At 41.7% G+C, this 26,484-nt stretch overlaps 2 protein-coding genes across 3 annotated transcripts in view; one reads left to right on the forward strand and one right to left on the reverse strand.

Moving 5' to 3' along the window:
• ppp3cca (protein phosphatase 3, catalytic subunit, gamma isozyme, a) overlaps positions 1 to 13,095 on the forward strand; it is a 61,479-nt gene extending 48,384 nt beyond the window's left edge. The window contains 3 exon segments of the mRNA XM_036597849.1: positions 1,604 to 1,701; positions 7,449 to 7,475; positions 9,815 to 13,095. Coding sequence (XP_036453742.1) covers positions 1,604 to 1,701; positions 7,449 to 7,475; positions 9,815 to 9,963 — 274 coding nt within the window. The 3' untranslated portion in view covers positions 9,964 to 13,095.
• A 1,222-nt stretch (positions 13,096 to 14,317) lies between these two features.
• adam28 (ADAM metallopeptidase domain 28) overlaps positions 14,318 to 26,484 on the reverse strand; it is a 30,140-nt gene continuing 17,973 nt past the window's right edge. The window contains exons 10-23 of one of the 2 annotated variants that reach the window (XM_036597848.1): positions 24,754 to 24,923; positions 23,514 to 23,595; positions 22,642 to 22,772; positions 20,697 to 20,874; positions 18,254 to 18,343; positions 17,242 to 17,437; positions 17,034 to 17,139; positions 16,592 to 16,748; positions 16,395 to 16,475; positions 15,958 to 16,045; positions 14,986 to 15,094; positions 14,787 to 14,868; positions 14,601 to 14,693; positions 14,318 to 14,380 (exon numbers count right to left, since the gene is read on the reverse strand). In XM_036597848.1, the coding sequence (XP_036453741.1) occupies positions 14,348 to 14,380; positions 14,601 to 14,693; positions 14,787 to 14,868; positions 14,986 to 15,094; positions 15,958 to 16,045; positions 16,395 to 16,475; positions 16,592 to 16,748; positions 17,034 to 17,139; positions 17,242 to 17,437; positions 18,254 to 18,343; positions 20,697 to 20,874; positions 22,642 to 22,772; positions 23,514 to 23,595; positions 24,754 to 24,923 (1,596 nt within the window). In that variant the 3' untranslated portion in view covers positions 14,318 to 14,347. Of the gene's footprint in view, positions 14,381 to 14,600; positions 14,694 to 14,786; positions 14,872 to 14,985; positions 15,095 to 15,957; positions 16,046 to 16,394; positions 16,476 to 16,591; positions 16,749 to 17,033; positions 17,140 to 17,241; positions 17,438 to 18,253; positions 18,344 to 20,696; positions 20,875 to 22,641; positions 22,773 to 23,513; positions 23,596 to 24,753; positions 24,924 to 26,484 lie in introns of both variants that reach the window. The other variant, XM_036597847.1, reaches the window with a different exon arrangement.

Genomic DNA, 26,484 nt, shown 5'->3' on the forward strand with positions numbered 1-26,484 from the left:
GGCAGGAGGAAAAGATCTGGCTTTGAAAAAGTGGTTTATTACTGGCAGGAGCTTCAGAAAGACTGCTCAACTGGCTTGTGCTTCAATTGGAACAGTGACTAATGTGATCTGTATTTAGATCTATGGCAAAAACATCAGTAAGTAGTTTGAAATTGTGGTCGAAAGTGCACATTCAGTGAGCATGATGCTTGTTCATTAGTGCGATATCTAAGAGCAGCTGTTCCTTAGATAACTGAGAATGTCAATGCTGGACTTGATTAGACTCAGTAAGAACAGTCTGTTCACCACTACATAGAAAGGGATATTAAAGTTGGGCTTCAGTACATAAACCCCTGGATACAAAGCGAATGACCATTTGAGAGTTCAGTGGGTCGGCACTGGTCTACAGAGATGTGGAAAACAGTGAGGTGGTCAGATGAGTCACCCTTCCCCATGTTCTCTACAAGTGGGAGAGTGCATGTGCAGCATACGCCATAAGAACAGTACATACCTGAATGCTTGACCCCACCATTGATGAGGTTCAGTGGCTCTGTTATGCTGTGCTGGCATGGCATAGGTCCTCTTGCTGTAGTTATGGCCTTTGTAGTGACCACATCTCAACCCAGTTGAATACCTGAGGGAGATTTTGGGCCAACATGTTAGCCCACATTCTCCACCACCTACATCAAAACACCAACTGAGGGAATATCCTTTGGAAGAAAGGTGTTCTGTCCCTCTGGTACAGTTCCAGGGACCTATGCCAAGGTAGACTAAGGCTGTTCTGGTGGCTTAAGGTGGTCCAACACCTTACTAAGACCCTTTATGTTGGTTTTTCCTTTAATTTGTCACTCGTCTGTGGCTCGTTTTTGGTTGTAAAACAGCATAATTTTGAAGTACGTTTTTGAAGTTCAGATGAAACCTTCCACCACATTTCAGGACCATTCAGTATGGCTAAATGAGAGCACTGAGCCCTCTCATCTGCCTCAGCATCACACTTAATTACCTTGCATGTTGCCTAGTGACACAAATGCATAAAGACTCTCCATGGCACATCGGACAGCTGGGTTTTGAACCAGGATCCAAGCAGAAGGGCTCATTTGTACTAACCGGAGCTTTCTGTTTGGCGGACTCCTGTCCCATAGGGTGAGGGGACGGACCCGTCCCTCCGAGGCGTCTGGAGATCATTCATTCTCACTCAGCTGCCCTGGGAGAGGGGCCTCATTACCAAAATGGGACACGGAGTTGAAAATAGATTTTACTGTTTATAAAAGCAGCGAGTAACTCGGTGCACAATGAAGTTTTGTTTGAAAATGTACACAGGAGCACACGCACACGCGCTCCCGCTCCTCCATTAGGAATAATGAGCCTGCATCAGTGAGTCATGAGTGGAAATAGCTGTATAATTAATTGCATTAGACATTATTGCGGCTGAGGAGAGAGCTCCAGCCTGTTGGACTCACTGCGAAATCTTTTGTCTCTGCTTTTTTGATAACGATATTCAGATTAGGTTGGCAGTGCTGCAAAAGTTTCAAATTACCATTTAACCCCATGCTAATTGATTCTGCATCCGTGTGCGACTCTTTGTACACGCACTAATGAGGTGTGTGCTTGTGTGTGATCTCAGGGAGGAAAGCGAGAGCGTTCTGACCCTTAAAGGATTGACCCCGACTGGGACGCTGCCTCTGGGAGTGCTGTCTGGCGGCAAGCAGACCTTACAGAACGGTAAGCGTGTGTTCACTCATAAGTGTATCTGTGAGGGAAGGAAGTGTTTCTCATTTGCCCCACACTGACACTGTTTACACCTGGTGACTTGTATCTGGATTGTAACCTGGAAAGCTTTGCCTTTACAGTTTGTAATCAAGGTGTTTCCAGTTAGCTTGGTATCTGAATGCTGTGTACTAAGCAAGTCAGCTCATATACAGTGACCAATTGCAGAACTGTTGTTCCTCGCTTTTCTTATTCTGTTAAAATGATCGCAATCTTGTAAATTACCATTTTGTATGCTGTTATTAATTTGTTTACATTGGCTCGATGCTGCATTGACATGTTGGCAGCAGATAGACGATGGCAAACGGGATATTCTGTTGTTGTCAAAGGAGTCCCGACGGAAAATTCCGTTACCACCAGCGACAGCGTTGCGTCGGCCAGAGTGTTTAGTGGAATGTTCTGTCAAGAGTTCAATTTTCCGTCGTCCGGGGCAGTAAAAATAAACCGGATGTTAATTTTTTTGGGAGCGATTGATGCCAAACGTCTCATTGTTGAATTCCGAACACACCCAGTGTTATCCAACAAAAAACAAAAGATTTCAGATTTCCTTTTTCCATTTTAAATAAACAATCTACACTGCTAAAGCTCTTTTTACACTTGTGAATCACCTTTTACGCCAGTCACCATAGCAACATTTGTATGGCTTTATGCTGCTGTTGGTCACGTAATGCTATGAGCCACAGAATGATGTTTTTTCAGCACGAATGCAGCATCACACCAGTGTTTTACGATAATAATAACATTTTAATGTTGCGTCTGACTTGCCTCAGAAGTGGGTCACTACATGGATGTGACTACATGACTATAACAATACAACCAATACAGCCTAACATAACAGATCCAGAAAACCGTGTGGTAATCGACTGTACGTTGGAGATGCAGATTACACTCAAAAAGCTGGAGAACTGCTTTAAATCTTTAGTGCCGTTTCATCCGAAACCTAGATGGCTGTGGCAGCTGTTGCTGAAGGATGTGGTGCCCTCTTAAGCATCCTGATACAGTCCTTTGGGTCCTACTAGGTTGACCTGGCTTACTCCAGATTCTCTCTCTGCGCTGCACTGACCTACATCTGCCTTAACGCTACAGCTCCAGCTCCTCTAAAGGGAGCCGGGGGGGTTTCATATGCACTGGACTGAGTGGAATGGCCACTGACATCTGTCGAAATTAAAATGCTCAGACAAATTAGCATTTGAACACTTGAGCTTGAGTGAATGTGGAAATGTGTTTCTAAAGCTGGTGGATCTGTGGACTGTTGCAAAAATGTTAGCCCAACTAACCTGATGCTTTAACACTACATGGACTGAAGAGGTTCAAAGTCTGAAAGGATTGTTCTCCGGTAATAGATCAAACCTGACCATTGTAAAACGTTAGCAGTAATAAAAATAACTGCATTGGTCACATGGAAGACGTCCTCCAAAGATCTTGGAGATTGGCAACTCTGGCAACCACCCAGAAGTCATAGAACTACAGTTACATTCACTTGATATTCATATTGCAGATTGTTAGAATCCGATAAGCCATGTTATGAGGGAATTGGCTGATTATGAATGAAAAAAAAAACATTGTAAAATAAGGCACACAAACTTGTTCCACTGTTTCTTCCAATGTATTGTGGTTATCATTAAATTAATGGTTATGTAATCTAGATTTTTTATCTATTCATTCAAAACAATTTGAAGAACCCAAAAACTAACAACAAACCATTCAGCACCAAGGACACTGTTTTATGGGTGCTACTTTATGGGTAGTGTACAATAATTAGAGACCACCCTTCATTTATTGAATTTCCAGTCAAAATGGCCATTAAGTACCAGTTATTCACTTTTCAGCATCAGACCAAAACCAGAATACACATATTTAATAAAAAATTCCACAACACCTGAAAATAATATAAATTTTTTCAGTATTTATTGTGTCCACTTTTTGCTTTTATTACAGCTTCTATTCTTTTCAGCAGACTTGCTTTCAGTTTTTGCTTTCAGAAATCTACAGCCACACTTTCAAAGTTCAGTCTTAGAAGTTGGTTGCACTTTCAACTAATCCCAAACACATTCAGTGGTGTTGAGGTCTGGACTCTGGGGTGGTCAGTCCATTGTTCAGCTTCTTTGTTTGATGTGTCTCCTTTTCTCAGTGAGGTTCTTCTTGACAGCTACACATCCTTTCAGACCCATAGCGCTGAGTCGTCTTCTCACAGTGGAAGGATGGACAGAAACACCTGTGGATGTTTTCAGATCTGAAGCAGCTTGATTTTCTCCTCTCTCTCTAAGATGAAAGCTTTAAGTGCTGTTTATCTGATGGGGACAGTTTTGGTGGCTACCAGGTCTTCCAGGTGGTTGTTAGGAATCACAATTTCTCTGTAGCTTTTAATCGTTTTTTGAACTCCAGTTTTGGAAACTCCTGTTTATGCAAGTGGATTATCTTTTATCTAGTCTCCTCAGAAACATCTGCTGAGAAGTGAATGTGTTGTACTTAATGCCCGTTTTGACTGGAGATTTAGCAAATCAAAGGTGGTCTCTAACTTTTGCACAGTGCTCCACGTTGCTAAAAGCATGTTAAAACTGAAATACACTACCACAGTATGCCCGTATCTTGGGTAACTCGTCTGTTTGGTGGCCGATGGCGTATCGAGGTGAGGTTGGCACAGCTGGGCCAGTGCACGTCCTTTGTTTACAAACAGAAAAAAAGGAGTCCATAGAATAATCTTCTGTTGCAATAACATCTCCTGCTGTATGTGTGTACGTGTGTGCATATAAACATTCTCCTCTCTGTCTCGGAGGATTCTGCGAGTCTTCCCTCTCGTCCTTCTGAAATGTTTGCTGTAAAGATTTCTGTTTGGTTGTGATGCAAACACTGTGAGCAATGTTTTTTTTCGCACCATGCAACAAAAGAAAAGAAAAGAGGAGAGTATTTATAGGCCTGCCTGTCTTCCTTTTGGCATCCAAAATGGCAGCTTGCTGCCTGCCCACTGACTCTCTGGCTGTGCAGTACCTGTCAAAAGTTTGAACGCACCTACTCATAAAAGAGTTTTCCTCATTTTTACTGTTTTCCACATTTTCCACAATTCCACAATGATCCATACAGTCATAGGCAAAAGTCTGAACACCCAGGCTGAGTTGCATTTCTTTTTTATTGTGTTATTGATGTCATCACATTTTTCTGCCATTTTAGTGAACAATTTCTTTTTTTTGCTTGGGAAAAAATTAACTGTGTGCTGAAACTTCTGCACAGGCCACATTTTACGTTTTTTTTTTTCCCCAATATGTTAAATTCAGTAAATAAACAGTAATTGTATATTGAAATGTGCAGAAGTGTGTTCTCTGTAGAGGATGTGCCCAAACTTTTGTGTACGACTATAAAATAACACGTGTTGACTTTTGCAGTGACCAAAATATGTGTTCAGACTGTCCAGACTTTTGGTAATCTCTCAAGTGCCTTCGTGAAGTGCCACCTAGGAGTAGAGCTTTAATCGGGCCTGACAGGGTGGTCCGTACCCAAATACAGTCCGAGAATTTTCTGTCCGACCTGCTCAGAACCACAGCACTAAGTTTTTAGTTCAAACCCGACCCAAGCCCAGCACAATTCTGTCAGAAAATGGCCCGAATCAGGTCCGAATTTAGGTCCAAACGTTTCACTGGTTCTATAAAGCAGTTCATTTGTGCACATGCAAGGCCGAGGCTTATGAATTACCCTACCAAACGCGCTGGCGTGTCGCATGGTCCTCTCTACCCCGAGAGCCAATCAATGCTTGCCTGGTGTGAGAGGTGCATTATGGGACTGCTCATTGATCCGTCCACTCTGAGTAGGCAGAGCAGTCGCTGAGGTGTCCGGGACCAAAGGAAAGGTCACTAAAGGTCAGAAACAGGGAAAAAGCGAGTGAGAGTCCAAAAAGACTGATTGCAGTAGAAGAGACATAAGAGCTGTGACCAAAGAGCGTAGAGAGTCCAAGGAAGAGATGCCGTAGAACAGGGTCATCCAATAGATTTGACCTAGGGCCAAATTCTTGCAAAAAGGGCCGAGCCATGTCACCAATACATAGCTGCTCATGTAGCTGATTAGCCATGAAGTACTCTTCAGATTTTTGCTACATGAAAGCTGGCAAAATGAGCTAGCTATAAAAAATATGTCAGAATGTCTTGAGAGGAAAACCAGTGATGGTAGCACCAACAACAACGTTGTTCTGCTCGTCTCTTTGAAAATTGTCAATGGGCCTATTTATTTTATATACCATTAGACGCGGCATGCGATAGTAGCTGAACATGGGGCCAGATATATCTTTAGGCCACTAATTTTGGTGCTTAAAGAAGATGCTGAAACCTTGTTTTTGCAAGAAGAACAACTTCAAGTGAATAGGTCATTATAGAACCATTTTTTTGTAAATGAAATGTGAGTGTAAAGAAACTTTTTTGAAGTTGAAAGCACTTTCAGGTAATATAAAGATTCTGTACCAATCAAGAGATTGTTCTAGAACCATATATCCAAGCCAAGAGCCCTTTAGGACCAATATATCAGTTGGCCAATAATTTCAATCTGCAGTTTTATCAGTACTGGCGAAAAAAAAACACCAATAACACACCGATAGTTGGGGACAATTTTGGGTTGCATGATCCCTGGGATTTGAACACATAACCTCCTGACCTGGTTGTACCACTGGGGTAGCCAATATGAGTTATTCCCTGTTTAACTGTATACCAGCAATACCGACTTAACCAGTCAATTTATATGCAAAACACTGCTGTGGTTAATATAACAAAAACATGTGAAATGTATCCAAACTGAACCTTTAGCATGCTGTAATATAGTCTGTAACAAAAGCCTAAGATATCAGTATATAGCTATAATGGCCTTTACGAAAGGAATTTTTTGGTATCAGTATTGACCATAACATTTTATATCAGTTGGACCCTATTTGCCTTTACTTTTAGCAGCTTACTGATGACATTTGAGACAGAATAAGATTAGAGGTGGAAGACTTGTCTGGTAGAAGGAGGCGCAGGGTTGGCAGTAGTGATTGTCTGGAGAAACAGCAGTAGACGGCAGTCCCTCACTGTGATCTTTTTATGTTTCTGCCCTGCGTGGAGGCTGTTGGCCTTCGCAGACCCCGCTGCTGTGGTATTTAAAAGTGCTCCATGCAAGAATAAACCAGTAATTGGGTCCCGATTCTTGCCTGCTTCTCTGCTCTGTAGCAGAAAAATGCGCACATGCACACGTTGGCTATTTAGGAAGAGCTGTCCAGTTTCTGACAGGCAATTCAGTATGCCAGTCGTTGAATGTTCGCAGGGATCATCTTTAACAAACTGTAGCGGTTTGCTAATAGCTTTAGTCAGTTAAATATAGGTGTACCACCCTTTTATATCAATTGTTAATTTTAGAATATTCTTATTTTAACGTCTGTGAAGAGTATTATCTTGATGAGCCACTCCTTTGCCAAATCTTTTATATAAGGAATGAAGTAAGAACCTAAACTGATAACTGTCGCTAATCACCTACGCCTCTGCCTCATCTGTGTACTTGTTCCAGATTTGACTAATTCCTTTTCCTTTTTTTCTGCCAGTTTTGTGCCATGCTTATTTGCTGAAATGAATTTCTATTGTTTGATCTGTCATGCTGTGGTTTGCTTGTGGGAGTTGCCAGTAAATGCTGAATTAATATCAATGACCACTTGCTTTTTTCCCCTCTTCATTTTGGGCTTCTCGTTAATGCAGCCACAGTCTTAGCAAAGGAGGGCAAAGGTATGCTAGCTGCCTGTGGTTTCTGCAGTGTTGGTGTTTAGTGAACCCCCCCACCCCTCCACCACCACCCCAAACTGTGTTTTTAATGTGCTTTAACCTCATTCCTTTCCCTTTTTCTATGGCGTCATGTCCCTGTCTATGTGTTGACATTGTACCCTTGATTCAGTAAGTGGTTATTCTTGCACATGCAAATTAAGTGAGTGGAGAATCCACACTTTTATAGCAAATGTGTTTGATTGACATATAAAGCATCATTAGTTTGCTATAACAGAAGATTCTTATGCAAAGCAAACCAAAAAATGCTGAGTCCAGACCCTTGAAACTCCTAAGTAGCAGGTAAGGAAAGGAAACGGGCCTTCCGATGGTTTCCGTCGCCCATTGCACTGTACAGCCAACTCTGCCTGCCAGTCCCAGGCCCTCTGCTAGAGCCGGCTAATTCCCAGGCCTTGCTCTCGATTGGTCGAGGAGTCAGGTCCTCCCAGTGCTGAGTATTTTCAGATTCTAATCTCGTTATGTTTGGCGCACCTCCGGAGATGGCCTTCTTTCTAACCCTTCAACCGAATACCTCTCTCTCTCTTTCTCTTGTGCTCTCGTTCTCCCTCTACCGTAATGCGCCGAGGTGCAAACAAACACTTACTTAGCACACACCCACACAGTCTCGGGGTGTTAAGTGTGCCACAGCAAGACGCTCCCGAGTCACTGACCCGGTTTCCGCGCCGATGAAGAACAGAGGGCTGCTTTTCCTGCCTTTTCCCTTCTACTGGGAATGAATGGGCCAGTTGTGTTTGCTCTCTGAACTGCGACTAATTCTCCTTGGCAATAGTCCAGGGTGTTTTTAGAATTACGAGAGGGCATAAAAAAAAAACTGCTGGTTGTGCAAGAATGTCCTTTTCTGTCTGAGCATGTTTTGCAGTTTTGTGGGTGGAAACATCAGTGTTTTTAGTGTGTGTGTTCCGTGTTGCATGTGTGTTCTGTGTTATTCTTCTACCGTGCCTCCTCAATCACAATTAGACCAAGTATTTGTTTGCTTTTTGGATGATGTGCCAAATCTTGGTAAAGTACAGTCTGCTATTGGTACAAAGCAAGCAGTGAACTGAGTGATTTGCAAAGTGGTGTATTTTTGTAATTATCATAAACTCTAGATGATTCCACAGTGATGTAAGCCATTGCGTGATGAAATGTATAGTTTTGGTAACACTTCAGGGGGCACATGGTAACACTTTTATTAAGGAACACACATTAGGGCTTTATTAGAGTTAAGACCCCTTATGCAAGTTATTTAGCATGGATTATGGCAAATTCACATTGTATTAGTGTTTAATCGGCAGCGTTCGATTCCGGTAGGTTCAAGATAGTGTCAAGTAATATCTTAAGTTTATTCAGTAATGGGCAGCCAGGTAATTAGTGCTTATTAGCTTGTTACCAGCTATTGTCCTGATAAGGCTTAATAAAATCTTAATAATGTGCAAATGATTGTGATATATAATACACAAATAAGTGTGTTTATAAATGCTTAATTCACATTAGTTACTGCTTAGCAGTGTAGTAATGAGCAGCCAAATAATTTCCACAACTGACTTGATAAGGCTTAGTAAGAGCGTTTATTACAAGTACTCTGGAAAATTCACTTAATAATTGCTTAATAATGTAGTAATAAATAGCCAGCTGATTAAGTCTATTACAAGCGCATTATAATGTCCTCCTATATTGTGTTACCGCCGATTTTTCTCAATCTGTGTATCTTGTGTGCAGCTGTGTAAATTTGAATTATATCATTATTGAATGTTTATTGTTGTTACTACTGCTATGCACTATTAATTCTGATGTTCTGTTTTTCTGCGGCATTCTCTCTGGTAAGCTCATTTCTGAAGCTAATTAAGAGTCAGCCAGTTGGTGTTTTGTGTTTGTTTTGCTTTTATTTGCTCCTGAAGAATATGTGTTGTGCATGCCGTTTAAGGGTGTTGTATAACTAAATGAAAAGTGAGTCCAACCTTTCTGACGCGTCAAAAGTGTTCTAAGAATCCTGTCAATTCAAAGACCGTGAAGTGTTTGTGTTTGTCTGCTTGCCCTTCCTTTTGTTGGTTTTTTGTTACTGCCGTGAAAGCCAAGTTACTCTTGAGCAGGTCTATAACTTCACTTGAGTAAAAGTAGAAAAAACTGAAGGCTTTGTGATCGTGGAGCCAGTTGTTGGGAAACCACTTTTATCGCATACGTCCTCTAGAGGGAGCTACTTTACTAAGTCCTAATGTTCCTCCTGCCCTTCTAATCACTCTTCTTGTCTCTCCCCCTGGGTCCATCCCTTCCTCCCTTTCCCCCGTCTTGTCTGGCAGCCATCCAAGGCTTCTCCCCCACGAGGAAGATCCGTAACTTTGAGGAGGCACGGGGCCTGGACCGGATAAACGAGAGGATGCCCCCACGGAAGGATGGCCAACAGCCTCCGGGCACGACAGTCAACGAAAAGAACGGCACGGAGACCGGAAAGGCGTAATGGGGACCACTCCTGGCCCCACCATCCCTCCATCGCAGTGTTCTCTCTCTCTCTCTCTCTCTCCTCTCCCTACCCATGCTCTCCTCTAGAGACAGAACCCTCCCCTGCCCTCCACAGCAGGGGAGGGCCCAGGACATGCGGAGAGACCCGACGCCACAAGCCCAGAGAGAGAGAAATACAAGTACAACCATGAGAGTTTTATTTATTAAAATGAAACGTATTAGTTGTGTGTGCTAGCAGTGTTTTAAAACATGAACGAACTTTTAAAAACATGCCCCCACTCCAGAAGCGAAAATTCATGGTGTGTCAACTGTCAAACTACAAGAGGCCTGATGGCCCAGAAGTAATGTCATACATCTCGCGGTGCTTGGAAAGGGATCACGTGACTCCAAATACTGATGTGTCTGATCATTTATGTACATTCGTAAGGCATTTGCTGAGTGGAACCTAAAGGGAAATAAGTCAAGGGACGCCACCGAGAAGGAGTCTATATATTCAGATCTATAGTGAAAACAATGAAATATTTTTTTTCTGTGTTTTTTTTTCCAAGTAAGAATGGAAATCCATAACTGCAGCTGTTTTTGGTTCGGCTAGTTTGCACTCACAGTAAGAAACAGCGCTCGCATGTGTAGTCTTCGTAACCTGCTGCTTGGATGTGACCTGTCAAAGAAGCCATAACAACAAGTGGCATTTACGGCTTATGTTAGATTATGACTTGTAAAACTTGCCTGAGGTTTTATATTTGCAGTCATAAACTGACATGAACTATCGCAAGAAAAGTTACGACCTTTTACAGCAAGTCCGTATGTAACATTGTTTATCGCCTAGATTTCTTAAACTCCACCGTCATTTTGCTATCCGTTAAAGAAGGGATGGAAGGGGCTTGAGTTTGTGCGGTACACCCGGATCCTGCTGGATCTTTAGTCAGTAACAGTGTAAATGTATACATCTAACTTAAGCACTTGGACAGTTGGAGGCAGCTGAAAGTCGGCTAGCTCCGACTTGGCTCGGAAAACCAAAGGAAGGTATGAATTTTGTTTTGTACTGTGAAGAATGGGCTACAACAACTCTGGGTGCATTCTTAGTCCTGCATCCACTCGAGTGAATTCATACAATCCTTGTTGTAGTTTATATAAATATATAGTGAAAGGACTGTACCAAATGTTGAAATTGTTGTAGGAGTGGCCAAACTCTAGGCTGAAATCTGCACAGTATATACTGAGCTTGAAACATTAACATAGCAAGTTGAACCTTCTTATAAGTGTCACAAAGTGTATTTTACCTGCTGGGTCTGTAACACTACACCACATATTTGTTGGCGCTTAGGTGAGGTTGTGGCTCCCTCTGCTGGAGAGCTGAATAATCAAAGACCTGTTTCACATTTGATTCAGACGACAAAGGGAAACAGCATTAAGACTGATGTTCTAAGTGTTTTGGAGAGTTTCTTTCGTTTTAGGCTTTTAAGTGTATTGGGGGTTTATGATAATGAAGAAAATGATGACGATGTGGAAGTAGCACAAGAAGATGCTGATGATATGCACAAGAGATACTACCATTAGTGACTGAAATTTTGGGGTATTAAAGGAAAAAAAAAACGAAAAAAGACACTATTGAGTAAAAAAGGATTTTTTTTTTAGAATATTTTAAATGCTATTGTTGAATAACAATGTTGATGGTACTGTTTCTTACTCACTTTTGTGATGCCTACTGTTGTGCTCTATATGGAATATGTACGAATGTTTCACAGTTTGAACTGAATTACCGGACCAGTCCTTAAAGCGGGGAAAATGGCTGACCAGTTTGTTTATCTTCTTATTCCAATGACACGACCTGTTCAAAGGTGCTCATTTGAAGCCCTAAGTTGTTAGCTTCTTTAGTCGAAGTATTGTTTTTTAAAGCAGAAAGGGAATGATTATGTCCATTTCTTTGCTACAGGTCAGAATTGGTGTGTCAGTCTATGGCTACTTGGTCAATGCCAGTAGATAGAGGGCAGTAGTTAGGGCGAGTAGGGGCCCGTCTTACAAAGCATGGCTAAATTTCGGCCTCACAAAATCTAAAAAATGCAACCACAGTGAACTCTTTCAACAACTGTCCCTGTTAACCCAGGGTTAGATGCTCAAGCTACGCTTAGTCATTGTATATGTGCACATAAAAACGTGATAAATAACTAGTCGAGCAGCTTATTTTTCAAAAAGGGAAAAAGAAATTATACTTTATATTCTCGATGTCTACTACAATTTGTTATTGTTCATGTGATTGATGCCACATCATAAAAATGACCTGATAATGTCCACCTCCATCAGAAGGCTGTCCTTGATTGGTCAGAATCTTGGCCTGATTGGTCCTTGAGCTTCATGATCCAAAATCCCAAAGTTACCCTGCTCTGGAGCAGAAGACGGTGATGTAACCCAGTTAAAGTGGTCCACCATATTTAAACATCCAGTGTTAGGTCAAACCGAGCTTAAAGTTAGCTGGCTAAGCTTGAAACCATTCTTCATGAGACGGGCCCCGTTCCTCGAACAGCAAGCATTAAATAACATCCCCACTTTGTTTAACCCGGTTCTAACCCCAAACATCTCACTTCTCACTTCATCGACAGTCTTTTCTTAGCAAAGAATGAAGACTAATTGGAATCAGGTGTTGTGCTGCAGGGTCGGAACAAACACCTGACACTATGACCCTTGATGGATTTGTTTGGGTACACTGCACTGAACATTTCAGAGGTTTGCAGTATCATGCTCCCCAGGATTGGACTACACTAGAAGCTATGTAGGGGCCGAGGGCTTGTAGCATCCCTGATTTTTTGCTTGATTTGCAGGAGTGTGTTTATTTGAATGACTGTATTGAATCTGTTCTGCTCTGTAACACTGGCTCATTCCTCACTATATGTGCAAGGGAGAAGCTTTAGCAATGTTTTAAAGGGGTAAGTAAGGTGACGCAGTGGCTGGATGGATCCCACACTATGACCAGAAATACGCTTTATAAATAGTCTTACACACTCCGATTAAAGTTTTAACGGATGGATGCAACCTTCTGTCGAGTACTTGTAATGCAAGGCCACCATTTAATTCTTGGTTTTATGTAGATGTATCACTTGAGAAAAAAGAGAAATAAAATGGAATCCAGAAGACAGAAGTGGTCATGTTTGGTTTGTTGGGTTTTGTATTTTGTGTTAACTACGTTTTTATTGAATACTTTGACTACAAAAGGTCTCCAAAATGGTAACTTTACAGGATAAGGATAAGAAAAAAAAGAAAAATAGAGATGGAAGAATGGGATGATTTTCAGCCCAAATATGTGATCTGATATGTGACTTGAGAGCTGGTCAGTGACATAAAACATATGACATATTTTGCTGCAGCCCTGCATGAGGACCCTTGGTCACAGGATCCTGCAATTTGTCGCTCAAACGCTAGCTGGAAGTACAGACCATTTGCGCAGGGCTGCAGAAACCTCGTATTGGATTGTATTCACAGCCTCTTCCTCGATTGGTACTGGCTATCGGCTGATGGTGCTGAAAGGTGTTGATATCAGCCCCAGCAACACTAACCGGTCCATCTCTAACAAAAAACAGCAAAAATGGGGGTACAAGATTTTGTTCCAACAGCAACGATATACAGGCGTCTTTGTGGACAGTAATGATTATGATGTTATTGTGGTGATAAATGCACTGATGCTAAAACTGTTCCTAAACATTCAGGACATTCCTTTGTAATGTTACAAATATTTTATTTAGAAGGACCAGAGTGCATATCATTTTTTTAAGTTGTCAGGCAGCTACAAATTAAATTTATTTACAAATTAAGTGTTTATTAACACGTTCATTATGTAAATGTGTTATATATTTTTCTCAATTAAAAAAAAAATAGACTTTAGGCTTGTTTGAGTCACAATCAGGCTCACATGCATTCTCTCACATTGCACGCAACTGAGAAAATAAATAATTCTTAAACTCTTAAAGTATATGCAAAGAAGGCTCCAGTAGGAGGTATTGCACCATCGAGCATAGCTTTGCTTCCCCTGAGACCAGAGTACAAGTTTGTATCTGTGGTTTTACAACCTATGGTGGCGCTACTCAAATCCAGTGGAGTGTGACATCACAATTTACAATGTGGCTTCTGTTCCAACACTCTGGAGTCACCACACCATTTCAAGTCCTGTGTGAGTGGAACCAAGTATTGCAGAGTCTTCCAGGCCTTCCAGCACTGGGTTTGCAAATGCGGCTTAATGTACAGAACAAGCTGAGTTGGCTTCTAGAGGGCCCCACGTGAAACTTTAAGCTGCAGTTTTGCAAAACATTAGCCCTTTTGAAGAGCTTGTAGGTCCGGTTAGCAAGAGATTGAGGAGAGTTTTGTTTTTTCGGCAGTTCCACAGAGATTAGAGTTCAAGCCTTCGGTGGAGGAGGTGGTCTAAGTGCCTGGAAAAGAGTCAGTCAGTGAGTTACCATGAAGTCATTGACCTATAGCACTCTGGCCAGAGTGCAGTAAGTTACTAAATGTATATGCATGTATTAATGAATTTTTTCAGCTGGTATTTGGATAGCCAAATATAGATGGAAAGAAATAAAACAAATAAATATATATAATAGATGTTACAACAAGATTAAATGTTCAAATTAGCAGAGCTCGCTTTATTACCTTGTGTGCTGCCCTGAAGTCGGTGTGCAGGGTTTTGGGTGGGATGTTGCCCTTAGGAGGAGGAGGTGGCGGAGGGCCTTTTGGACGTATTGGCTAAAAATAAAAATAAATGTGCTGCCTTAGTTCGCTGACAGAGGGCGCCAACAAAAGTATGACAGGTTATGAATGTGAGATGTTAATGGTTACCAAGTTCTGCTGAGGAGGATTTACTCTTTGGGCGCTGAAATAAGAGTTGTTGACTGGTGTAGGTTCTTTCTTCGGTATCTGACTGCTGATGGATGAAATGGACGAGAACGCCATTGAGACGGTTGCATAGCTGTATATGTATGGGTAAGTGAGAGGAGGATTTGTGTATGCATGCTTGTTTGCATGTGTCCCTGCTCACCTAATTTGACGTGGGCTCCTCTTCCTGCGTTTCATAAGATAGATGGCGACCCCAATGAGAATGGCACCCAGCAGGATGCAGATCACTACAACAATAGCTATCACTCCATCTACAACAGGGACAAAGAGTGGAAGGTACAGTTTTATTCACCTAAGTATTTTGCCAAGATCAGTGTTCCCGACATATCTTGAAAACAAAAGTTGTGCTATTTTAACCTCTAAACCAAACAGTAGTTGGCACGTTGCAGTGTAGTGTGCAGCAGACATCCCCAATCAAATTGCAGACAACTAGCTAGCTCCCAAGGCATCAGAGTCCAGAAGTCAAGGGGGTTGGTATGTTGGAATACAACATGGGTCCACCTACATAGGTACAAGATTACTATGACTAGGAGCTACAGGTGCAGGGTATGTGGTACTAGGAACTTCAGATATGTTATATAGGGGACTAGGAACTACAGGTATGATGCTTCTGCTGCTACTAAGAACTGCAAATTGGTGTGCCTGGAACAAGGATCTACAGGAGTGGTGTAACTGGGACTAGGAACTCTAGGTATGGTGTGACCAGGACTAGGAACCTTGGGTATACCCGAGAACTACATGTAAGCTGTATCTGGGGCTGCATACAAGTTGCTGTGCATCTGAAACTGGGAACTCCAGATGTGGTATTCATGGGACTGGGAAATACAGGAATGATGATTCTGAGGCGAGGAATTACTGGTACTAGGAATTACATGGTATCTGGAACTAGGAACTACAGATGTGGTGTGTCTGGGACTATTATACACAAGAGAGGCTTGATCAGGTCTAGGAACTTCAGGTTTGAGGTGTCCAGGACTAGGATCCTTGCAAATGCATTAGGTATACTGATACTGCTAACTACACGCAAGGTGTATCTGGGACTAGGTGAGGTATAGTTGCAGGTGTGGTGTATCCGGGACTGAGAATGATAGAAGTGGTGTAAGGTAGAACATACTTCTAGGCAAGCCACTGCCAGCTTGCCTCTCGCAGTCAGGTGGTAGCCAGCCAGGTTCACAGGTGCACTCCAGCTTGTGATTACACACCTGTAGGGCATACACATTTGCAATGTTTACCAGACTGTGTTGTTTTCCTGGGTCACAGGTTTTATCTTTCTGTTAGCTCTGTGGGTATCTCTGGAATGGTGTGAATGTCATTTTGCAACTCTGATACATCACAGTGGTTCCCAGTCCTAACTGTGGGAAAGTCATGGTTTGCCTATTTTCTCTGTTTTCCCTTGCTTAAGTACACCAAGTTCATCATGTAATTACCAACCCATGTTTGAGATGAATTGGGAGAGTTAGCAGAGAAAGCATGAGCTTCTTCTGGACTAGGGCTGAGAACCACTGTCATGTGGTGTAAAACAGGCAAATATTGGAAGTGCAGTTATCTTACCCCATGTCCTTTGCATTTGGCTGAGCAGTTGGTTGCCTTGTAAGCAACTTCTAAGCTCACACACTGGTTCTGACTGCACACCTGGAAGACAGACAGAGAGAGTTCTGTCGTTTAATAACTTTAGGAATAAGCATCATAGGTTTAGGAATACTGCGGCAGCCGTGTGACAAGATTGTACTGCTGTATGGTGAATGTACCTTCTCTTCACCGCACTTGGTACCAGTGTCAACTTGACCAAAGTCATTGTCACGGTCACCGTAGAAGGTGGCTTTGCAGTTGTTAAACATGACAAAGCGGCCATAGTTTGGATCGTCCTGGCCATTTTCGCAGAAAAGCTTTCCACACATTTTATCCCTAAGGGCACAAAAGTTGAAAGACAGGTTTAAAAGAGAGGTTTGTTAAACTGGTAAATAGTTGTGCAGGGACAGGATATTTTTTGAAGGGCATCTCCGGAGTGTTCTGCGCCACATCAGCTTGTTTTTTTACCTTAAAGAGAAATTCTCCTGTTTTCTCTTTAATTCACTCATTATAAGCTGACACCATCAAAGCTCAAACAAACACTTACAGACAGTGTGCACATGTACTAAACAAATTTTTTCTTGAAGAGGTAATGCGTAGCTGAATGGATCTTGTACTCACTCTTTCTGGCACCCTATGTACTGGTCGTTGGTGGGTCGTGCGCAGTAGGCATAGTACAATCCCTTTTGGTTCTGGCTGTAACACCAATCACTTCCCACCACAGCACCTGAGGCGCAGTAAAAGATCTTTCGTAAATAACTCAAAAGTTCACATTTGCACTAAAAACCACAATAGTCAGTTGCCGTGAGATTACGGAACGTCCACTTACCTGCACCCCACATTTTGATGCACTGGTCTTCCTTCTGTGGGCACTGGCCGTTGTAGCAGTAGCCTTTTCCATTTTTGCAGGGCAGCCCGTTCAAGACAAAGACATCCTCAGGGCAAACGTTTGAGTCTCCAGTGCAGTACTCTGGAAGATCACACTCATCATGCTTGGGGCGGCACATATGGGAAGCATCGGTGATCTGTATGCCGTGGGCCAGGAGAAGGTAAGAGATGGACTTTAGTATTAGTGATGTGATTCAGATTTGTGTTCATTTAAGCTGCTTCTGAATCACTTTTATTTCTTGGGATCTTAATTGAGACTACGCAGAGACTGATCTTAGACCATTTCTGCTGTTTTGTTATTTATTTCAGGAAGTATTAAGGCTAAGTAGTATGACAAAAGTCTTACCACATTATATGTTTCTGCATGATTTGCATTTCTTAATGCTGAATTGAAAGTCTAAATAGTATTTTGAACCCTAAAGGTAGCAAAAGAATTTTTCCTATTTATCCAGTTTTCTCCCTCTTGTCCAATTCAATTCACTTGGTCTTCCCCTATCACACAACCAGCTAGCCAGGTCTCCCCTTAGGACCAATCATAGGACCAAGATGGGAAGGTGGAGGCTAGCATGTGCTCCCTCTGGCACATGTGAAGCTCCACTACATCTTTTGACCCTACTGCTAATGCAACACCATTGGACAGCTCAGCACGCTTGGAGAAGAACACCAACTGACAATTCTTTTATATCAACTAATAGATGCACTAAGTAATGGGGAAGAAGGAGGGCCATCCTTCCCTGAGAGACAAACACCAGTCATTCTTTCTTGGACGTCCAGTCATGGATAGCTGTAGCATCGCTTGGGATCGAACTTGTGATCTTCCAGTTCAGTCTTTTGCTACTAATACCAGGTCAAGGAATCATTTTTATCAAAAATGCAACCTCACAATGTTGACCTATTACTTTTAGGACTTCTAAATGTCCAGACTTTTCATTTGAGTTTTCACTGGCTCTTACCTTGCAGTCTCGACAGCACTCTCCATCAGCACACACGGAGCCCGCTGTCATCCTGCAGGTGGTAGCGTTGCAGCATGGGTTAGTGCACTCCTGTCCAAACACACAATAGCAAAAATCAGGCATGGTTTTTTGGAAGACGCGAGATAACATGCAGTTTCAATTCAGTTGTATTTATATTAGTTCATTTTATAAACAACATTTCTCCAGAAATGTGGGTGCAGCTCCCAGTGAGCACCACCAAAGGCAAAGATGCAAAAGAGGAACCTGTCCTCTACAGGGCCACATCAGATTGCATTAATAGGATTTGAATGCTTCGGATAAAAGACTTAGTAGGCTAGCTGGGTTAGCTCTACCACCATGTTGGCTAGGTAGCTTAAGTTAGTTTGTGTCTACTGTCTTTGGGGGCATTTTTTCCAAGAAGATTGTTTTGACTAATTGAGTGTGGAGAATTAGACATTCAAGGCTTTGTAGGCTAGCTATGTTAGCTCTGCCCCATTAATGTTAGCTAGGTAGCTTCGTTAGTTGCCTTGTTTTAGCTTTCTTCGGGGGCATTTTTTCAAGAAGATGGATTTGACTAATTTAATGTGGAGAAAATGTGAGTGACACTCAAGGCTTTCTAGGCTAGCTAGATTAGCTCTACCACCATTAATGTTAGCTAGGTAGCATAGTTGCCTTGTTTCTGCTTTCTTTGAGTGCATTTTTTCAAGAAGATGGATTTGACTATTGAAACGAGGAGAAAATGTGAGTGACACTTAAGGCTTCGTAGGCTAGCTAGGTTAGCTTCACCACCATTCACCATTAATGTTAGCTACCTTGTTTCTGCTTTCTTTGGGGGCATTTTTTTTACAAGAAGATGGTTTTGTCTAATTGAGTGTAGAAAAAAATATAAGTGACACTCAAGGGAGACCAAAGCTTTCAAGAAAGTGGGCACAATAAGCTACATGTTTCAATGGTCTCGTAGATGTGAAGTGTCTAACCAGAAGTCATTTTGCGTCCTGTGTGTTAAATTATAATTTTGGAATTATATATATTTTTTAATTTTGACAAGTCTATAAAGGTTCTACTAAATTCTGTGGCATTTACATTTGTAGACAACACCAGTGCAGCTATATCGCATGCACAGTATGTATGTGTGGGGTCTCGAAGAAAGAAGAATGCACTGGCTAGAGCAGAGACTAAACATTTCCAAGATGAGTTTGAGCAGGTTGGGATAGATTGTTGCCACCCATTTCAGCATCACATTCTTTAACCCCCAACATCTGTGAATTCCACCAGTGAGTCAATGTGATGATAATGCCTTTCGCATAGTCACATCTATAATTTAGCATCTCCACATCATTTCTGCTGTATTAGACACTATGGAGTATACATTATACACTCCACTGATAAGAAAACCATGCTGACTTACCTGTTCTCTGAGTTATTCAGTGCTTGTATGTATTCTGTGGGTATGCTGTTGGTATATGTCTGGTCTTGTGGAGGTATTTTGGGTCTTGTCGAGGTATTTTCCTAGGATGAAAGGAGTTTTTTCCCTGCCCTTGGGGAGTCAAGTGTAAGTTGAAACTGTTCTTCATGTTACAGGCGCGACTAGACGTAAATGTCTGGCTTGCTCTTCTGTATCTGTGGTTGCTTATTCGAAGGGTTTTTTCAGGTTCCACCATGTGGAATGAGGCAAATGGTAACGTGGTGACGCTTTATTTGAAGGGTACCTACATAGAGACTTCATGACGTATAAAAGTAGTGAATATCTCTTTTAAAAACAGAGCTTTAGTATGTATGAGCAGCATGTTATTATTCTCAGGATGCCATAAAATATGAAGTAAATAACACTGTATTGACATAAATGCCCTTAAACGGAAGTAATGGACATTTGTTCCATTTATAACACTATTATGAAGAACTTATAGGGCAGAGGCCTGGTTAAGAATGCCATATACTGTATCAAACCAAAATAAATATATATATATGAAAAATAACACTTCAGTGTGAGGGCATCAGAATCTTTATAGTACTGATATGTAATGTGATGTACTTCATATATAATCATTATAAATGCAATATAATTTCTCAAGTGTTCCTTTTAAAATGTTAGTCAATGCCTATGCATGTGTTGTGAAGTTCTTATGTAGGTAGCCTTCAAACAAAGTGTTACCAAAAGTACTGAGGTACCGAATTCAGTACTCATAATATCAAGTTAGTAGAAGGTGTTCTAAATGCTCTATACGCCTTTTTGTAATCACAAATCTGGCTGTTGAATTGTTTTCTTTTTCTTAGGAATGCTTTCCCAAGAAATTGCCCTGAGCTACAGCGGTCAGTGTGGGTCATGGAATGATCCTGGGCGCCTGTTCTGACTGTTTCACAGCTTCGAAATTCCAGGTGAACGACCAACTTATTACAAATGCAGTCTGGTTAAATAGGAGACTCTAAACATGGCCTGAATTACCGTCACAGATCCGCAGTCGCACTCCTCTCCGGTCTCGAGGAAGCCGTTTCCGCAGAACGCTGGCTGGAGGAGCTCTTTTCGCTGGGGTTTATTGAGCAGGCACTCGGGGTTGCGGGAGTTTAGGTACTGCTCCAGGCTGTTAACACTGCAGCTGCTGAATTGCCGGGGGATGTTGTAGCTGTAATGACAGTGGAACCATCGAGTTACAAAAGGCTGTGAAAAGGGTAAGACCCTGTTTTTCTATCTTGGTCCTTGAAGGCCAGAAATCCCCTTTTTGCTGGACCTCTAGAGGCCACCTCGCAAATTGACTGGAAAAGTGGAAATAGTGAATGTTATGTCATTAATGTTAACCGGGTAAGTTGGTTAATCAAATAGCCGTTCACTTGCAGTATCTGCTAAACACAGTTAAAATTGCGCTTAACCCTCTATTGCATGGTGTTGCCATATGGTAACAATTACTTTATCTCAATTTTACTAAAAGGCAGTAATATAAAATCTTTGTTTTACTATTTAATTGTGGAAAAGGGGTCTTTTACTTTAAAAGGACAAATGCTTTATGACATCACATGACCAGGAAAGCTTATAATGATGTTATTATTACCATACATTCCAAACACCGATTGAAATTGTATCAATTTCCAATATTCGTACACACATTTCACTAAGTATAAGTTCCTCACTTAAAAAAAAAAAAAAATTTTTTTTACAAATATTTTCATTATTTTTGCAATTTTAAATAACAAAACACATTAAAATATTGTAATCATGTTTAAGTAATAATTCATGCAGTAGAGGGTTAAATTGTTTATGCACTTGTAAAATGTGCTGTAAGAATATTCTAACTTTTATAAATAATGGATTCACATTGAGGATAAATGAAGTAACATAGCCACCTGTTTTACAATTGAAGTAGCATTATTTACTGATGTTTTGACATTTCCAGAGTAGATACTCTAAAGGCTTGTTGCGAAGCTTCATTTGAATGTTTGATTTTAGGTCAAGGTGTAAGGCGTTCACATTGTAGGCTTAGATGAGTCATGCCAAAGAATGTTTTGCTTGAAACAGCTTGTACCCAGCACACTCCTTCATAAAGCTCAGATGTAAGCAGCCGTTCTCTGCCTATTAGTGTTTTTTGTTGTTTTCAGTGTTTTTATTACTGAATTAGGAGCATTATTTTGGGTTGGTACTGTAGAGTGGATCTCCACCTTTGTACTAGACCATGCACCAGACCATCACACCTTTATGAGCTTGCTGGACATCCCATTCCAAAACCATGGGAATTATTATCGAGTAGCCACCCTTTGCAGCTGTAACAGCCTCTACTCTTCTGTGCAGGCTTTCCACAAGGTCTTGGAGTGTGTCTGTTAGAATTTGCGCCCATTCAGTCAAAAGAGCCTTTGTGATGTCAGGCACTGATCTTCTAGGAGAAGGCCTGGGTCGCAATCGACATTCCAGTTTATCCTAGAGGTGTTCAGTGCAGTTGAGGTCAGAGCTCTGTGCAGGCCAATGGAGTTCCACGACACCAAACTCATCAAACCATATCTAATGGAGCCCGTTTTGTGCAAAGGGGTTCAGTCATGCTGGAACAGGAAAGGGTCTTCCCCAAACTGCTGCCACAAAGTTGGAAGTCTATTCGTCTATTATCTAGAATGTCTTTGTGTGCTGTAGCATTGACATCACCGTTCACTGGAACTAAGGGGCCCAAACCCTGAAAATCAGCCCCAGACATTGCTACATTTAGCAATGTATAAACACTAGAACACAATAATTAAAGGGGTGTCCACATACTTTTGGCCATATATTGTACCATATTTGAAGGTAAATAAAACCCATTCAGTGCAAGTTCAGTTTTGATTGCCATGTATTTTCTCAAAATTATCACTAGTGACTGAAGTCATTTCTCGGACCGTTGGGATCGAGTAAGTAATGGCCGGTAGCATTTTACCTGAGAGCAGCAGCCATGATACAGGTGGAGTCGGTGCAGACACAAGAGCTGGTGTCGTGGTTCATGCCCAGGTTGTGGCCCATCTCGTGGGACAGGGTCGCCCCCACTGCTATAGCAAGTGGGTTATGGTCCTGAAAGGTGAAAGGAAGTGTTGGCTTACATTTGTAAATAATTACAACAGAATTGAAAAGAATAAAATGTAAAATTAACTACATTTATTCAAGAGAGTAGAATGATGTGTATGTATGTTCCTATAGCACTGCCTGCTTCAGCTATAATGTTGCAGTATATGAGGTGGCTTCTACTGCACCAGCTAAGGTATGTTTTGTGTTTTTTTGTGCTATATTTACTGTATCAGTGAAAAACAGCAAAAGCGTAATTAAATGTTAACGTTTTTAATATGGATTAACTTTAATACCTGTAACAATGTGATTTTTTTTCAGTATTTTTTTAAATGGAGCATTAATAGTTGCAACATTAGTTTATGTCAGTATGCACTTTAAAATTCAAGTATTTCTTAAGTTATTTAACTAAACCCGCTTTAGTATAAAATCTGTTGTGTGGACAATTATTGGTTATAATTATTATTATTATCACTATTATTTTCTATTGTTATTGTTGTTACTGGTCATGGGGTTGCTGGGGAAAGTGACCTAATAATTTTCCTTCTCATTCACGCCTTAACAAAGACACACTGGCACAGCCCTTGATGTGCTTGTTCCAGGCTGCTCTTTGTATGAGAACATCTGTTTTTGTGCTTCCGCTTCTCTTGCAAAATCAGACCACAAAGTCCGAGTACACTCGGGCTTCGCTATCTGAGTTTCCCTATCTGTCTTTGTAAAGACAGTGATGGCCAGACTGAGCTACTGTACCTGGATGACCCCGGTAGAGTGGCCTGAACACAGCGTGCCGATGAAAGCCAGCCCCACCGTCGCACCTTCAAAATCAATGCCACTGAAACGGCAACAGAAATAACATTGTTCACCTTCTAAACCCAAAATGATCAGCACAGTTCTACAAATAATACACAATTGGCCACTTTATTGGAAACCCTTATATCTCCACCTTGCTGGTAGCTCATCTGTTGATGCCAAGTTTGTGTTAGCCATCTCCTAGCCCTTCATCAAAGGTCTTTTTCTGTTCAACGGTGTACTGTGGTCAGTCACTGACCAATGGTGAATAGAGTAAGCAAACTGTGCAGCGACAGATGAGCTACAAGCATGAGGTACGAGGTAGGTGTTTCTATTAAAGTGGCCTGTGAGAAGAAGCACAAGATAGGTGCACTTTGTAGTTCTATACTTACAGACTGTAGTCCATCTGTTTCTCTGCATACTTTGTTACCCTGTTCTTCAGTGGTCAGGACCCCCACAGGACCACCACAGAGCAGGTATTATTTGGGTGGTGGATCATTCTCAGTGCTGCAGTAAAGCTGACGTGGTGGTGGTGTGTTAGTGTGTGTTGTGCTGGTCTGAGTGGATCAGACACAGCAGTGCTGCTGGAGTTTTTAAACACCTCAGTGTCACTGCTGGACTGAGAATAGTCCACCAACCAAAAATATCCAGCCAACAGCGTCCTGTGGGCAGCGTCCTGTGACCAGCGTCCTGTGACCACTGATGAAGGACTAGAAGATGACCAACACAAACTGTGCAGCAGCAGATGAGCTATCGTGTCTGACTTTACATCTACAAGGTGGACCAACAAGGTAGGAGTGTCTAATAGAGTGGACAGTGAGTGGACACAGTGTTTAAGAACTCCAGCAGCACTGCTGTGTCTGATCCACTCAGACCAGCACAACACACACTAACACACCACCACCACGTCAGTGTCACTGCTGAGAATGATCCACCACCCAAATAATACCTGCTCTGTGAGGGTCCATGGGGGTCCTGACCACTGAAGAACAGGGTAAAAGCTGGCTAACAAAGTATGCAGAGAAACAGATGGACTACAGTCTGTAGTTGTAGAACTACAAAGTGCTCTTATGTGGTCAGTGGAGCTGATAAAATGGACAATGAGTGTAGAAACAAGGAGGTGGTTTTAATAAAGCAGCCAGTCGCTGTATAAATGCTATAAAGTGAACATCGAGACATTTATTTCACAGTATCAACTGACGTGATTAGATGAGCGTTGTCATGGCGCTGTCTCTTAATCAGGACGTCGTTCCTCCAGGATGTAAATTTGTCCAGGGTCTCACCAGCGGGGGCCGTCACTACAATCTTATCAGAGTCCGTCCATATTTCCAGGCCAATTAGAGCGATGAAGGTGTTCACTGGTTTATACACCTGCCAAAAAAACAAGCCTTTAGCATTACAACAACAAGAGTGCAATAAATCATAACAGTATATTCAAGTCCAAGCTTGCTTGCTTTACAGTTGAACATGCAACTCAATCTCAGTCTTCAGTTCTATACGCAAAAAAAACCACAGGCACGAGTTCCGCTTTTTTGCCTGACTTGATTGGGCAGCTGCACCGGATCAATGCACATCTTCAGTGACAGTTTAGCAAACTGGATGGGCAAGTAGAGCAACATTGCTTTTATTTTATTCAATACACAGTACTATGCAAATGAAAGATGAAAGCTTGAAGTGCTGTTTATCTAATGGGGACAGTTTTGGTGTCTACCAGGACTTCCAGGTGGTTGTTAGGAGTCGCATTTTCTCAGTAGCTTTCTTTTTTTTAAACTTTCCACTTATTTTTCTGTGACTTTCTCCTTCCTTGTGCAAGCGAATTGTCTTACATCTAATCTCCTCAGAAGTATCTGGACACTTTTTATCATTTTGGAAATCAAATAAATGAAAGGTGGTCTCTGACTTTTGCACAGCACAGTAATGCTGAAGTAAGTCAAGAGTCAAGTGGTCCTAATTGTCACTCCGTGATATCACTTGTTTACACTGGAACGAAATGTCATTCCTCAGGCCCCATAACAGCTCTGGTGTTTTATGTCTGGGTCCTGTCATCGCTTGTTACAGCATGAATTGGTGGGAATGGGGCTTGAATGCAATGCAATGTTTCTCGATCAGGATTAGTGCCTATTAAGTTTGGTTACTGCAATGGTAGGTTTTGAATAGCAGCCCAAAGAACAATACACACATTTCCCTTTCGCCATCTTAGGCAACTGTGGTTGGATTGGGGCTTGGAGATTATCACACTGGATTATCCCACTGATACTAACAATCTGAAGCTTAATGGTGTGTATTGTCTCACTGAATCAGGCCCTAAGTGTTGATCAGATACTTTGCAATTGCAATTTAACGGCACACTAACCAGAACTCAATTGCTTCATTTTGCAACCAGCTTGGCTCACCGCATGATTTCAAAATAACTGTGATTGTGGCAACATGTAGGGCATGCTGTTTTTGCTTTGACGCTAGTCAGTATCATTGTTAGGTTAAGATATCCCAAATATATATATGGTTGATCTTATAGCACTATTGCTAGTGGTCTGTGTATATTGTCTTGTCAGTTTGCTTGACTTCCATTATCTTGTTTTTGGAAATTTCATACGCAGCAGCAAGAAAAATGATGTGAATTCTTTGGAATTACCTAGTTTTCTGCACCATACTCCACCACTGGGATGATGTGTCCCTGTTGGTACACAGTGCCCATTTTACGCCATACATAGTGCTGCATGTTGTTCCTGAACAATTCAACCCTAATCTCACCAGTCCACCAAACCTTTTCCCAGCAGTGTTTTGGATTATCAAGGTGCTCTTTGGCAAACTTCAGGCATGCAGCGAGTTTTTTTAGAGAACAGCTGCTTCCTCTGTGGTTTCCTGCCATGGACACCATGCATGTTCATTGTTTTTTGTATGGTACACTCATGAACAGAGACAATAACCAGCT

The sequence above is a fragment of the Colossoma macropomum genome, unplaced genomic scaffold, assembly GCF_904425465.1.
Source record: "Colossoma macropomum unplaced genomic scaffold, Colossoma_macropomum, whole genome shotgun sequence".
Classification (NCBI taxonomy): Eukaryota; Metazoa; Chordata; class Actinopteri; order Characiformes; family Serrasalmidae; genus Colossoma; species Colossoma macropomum.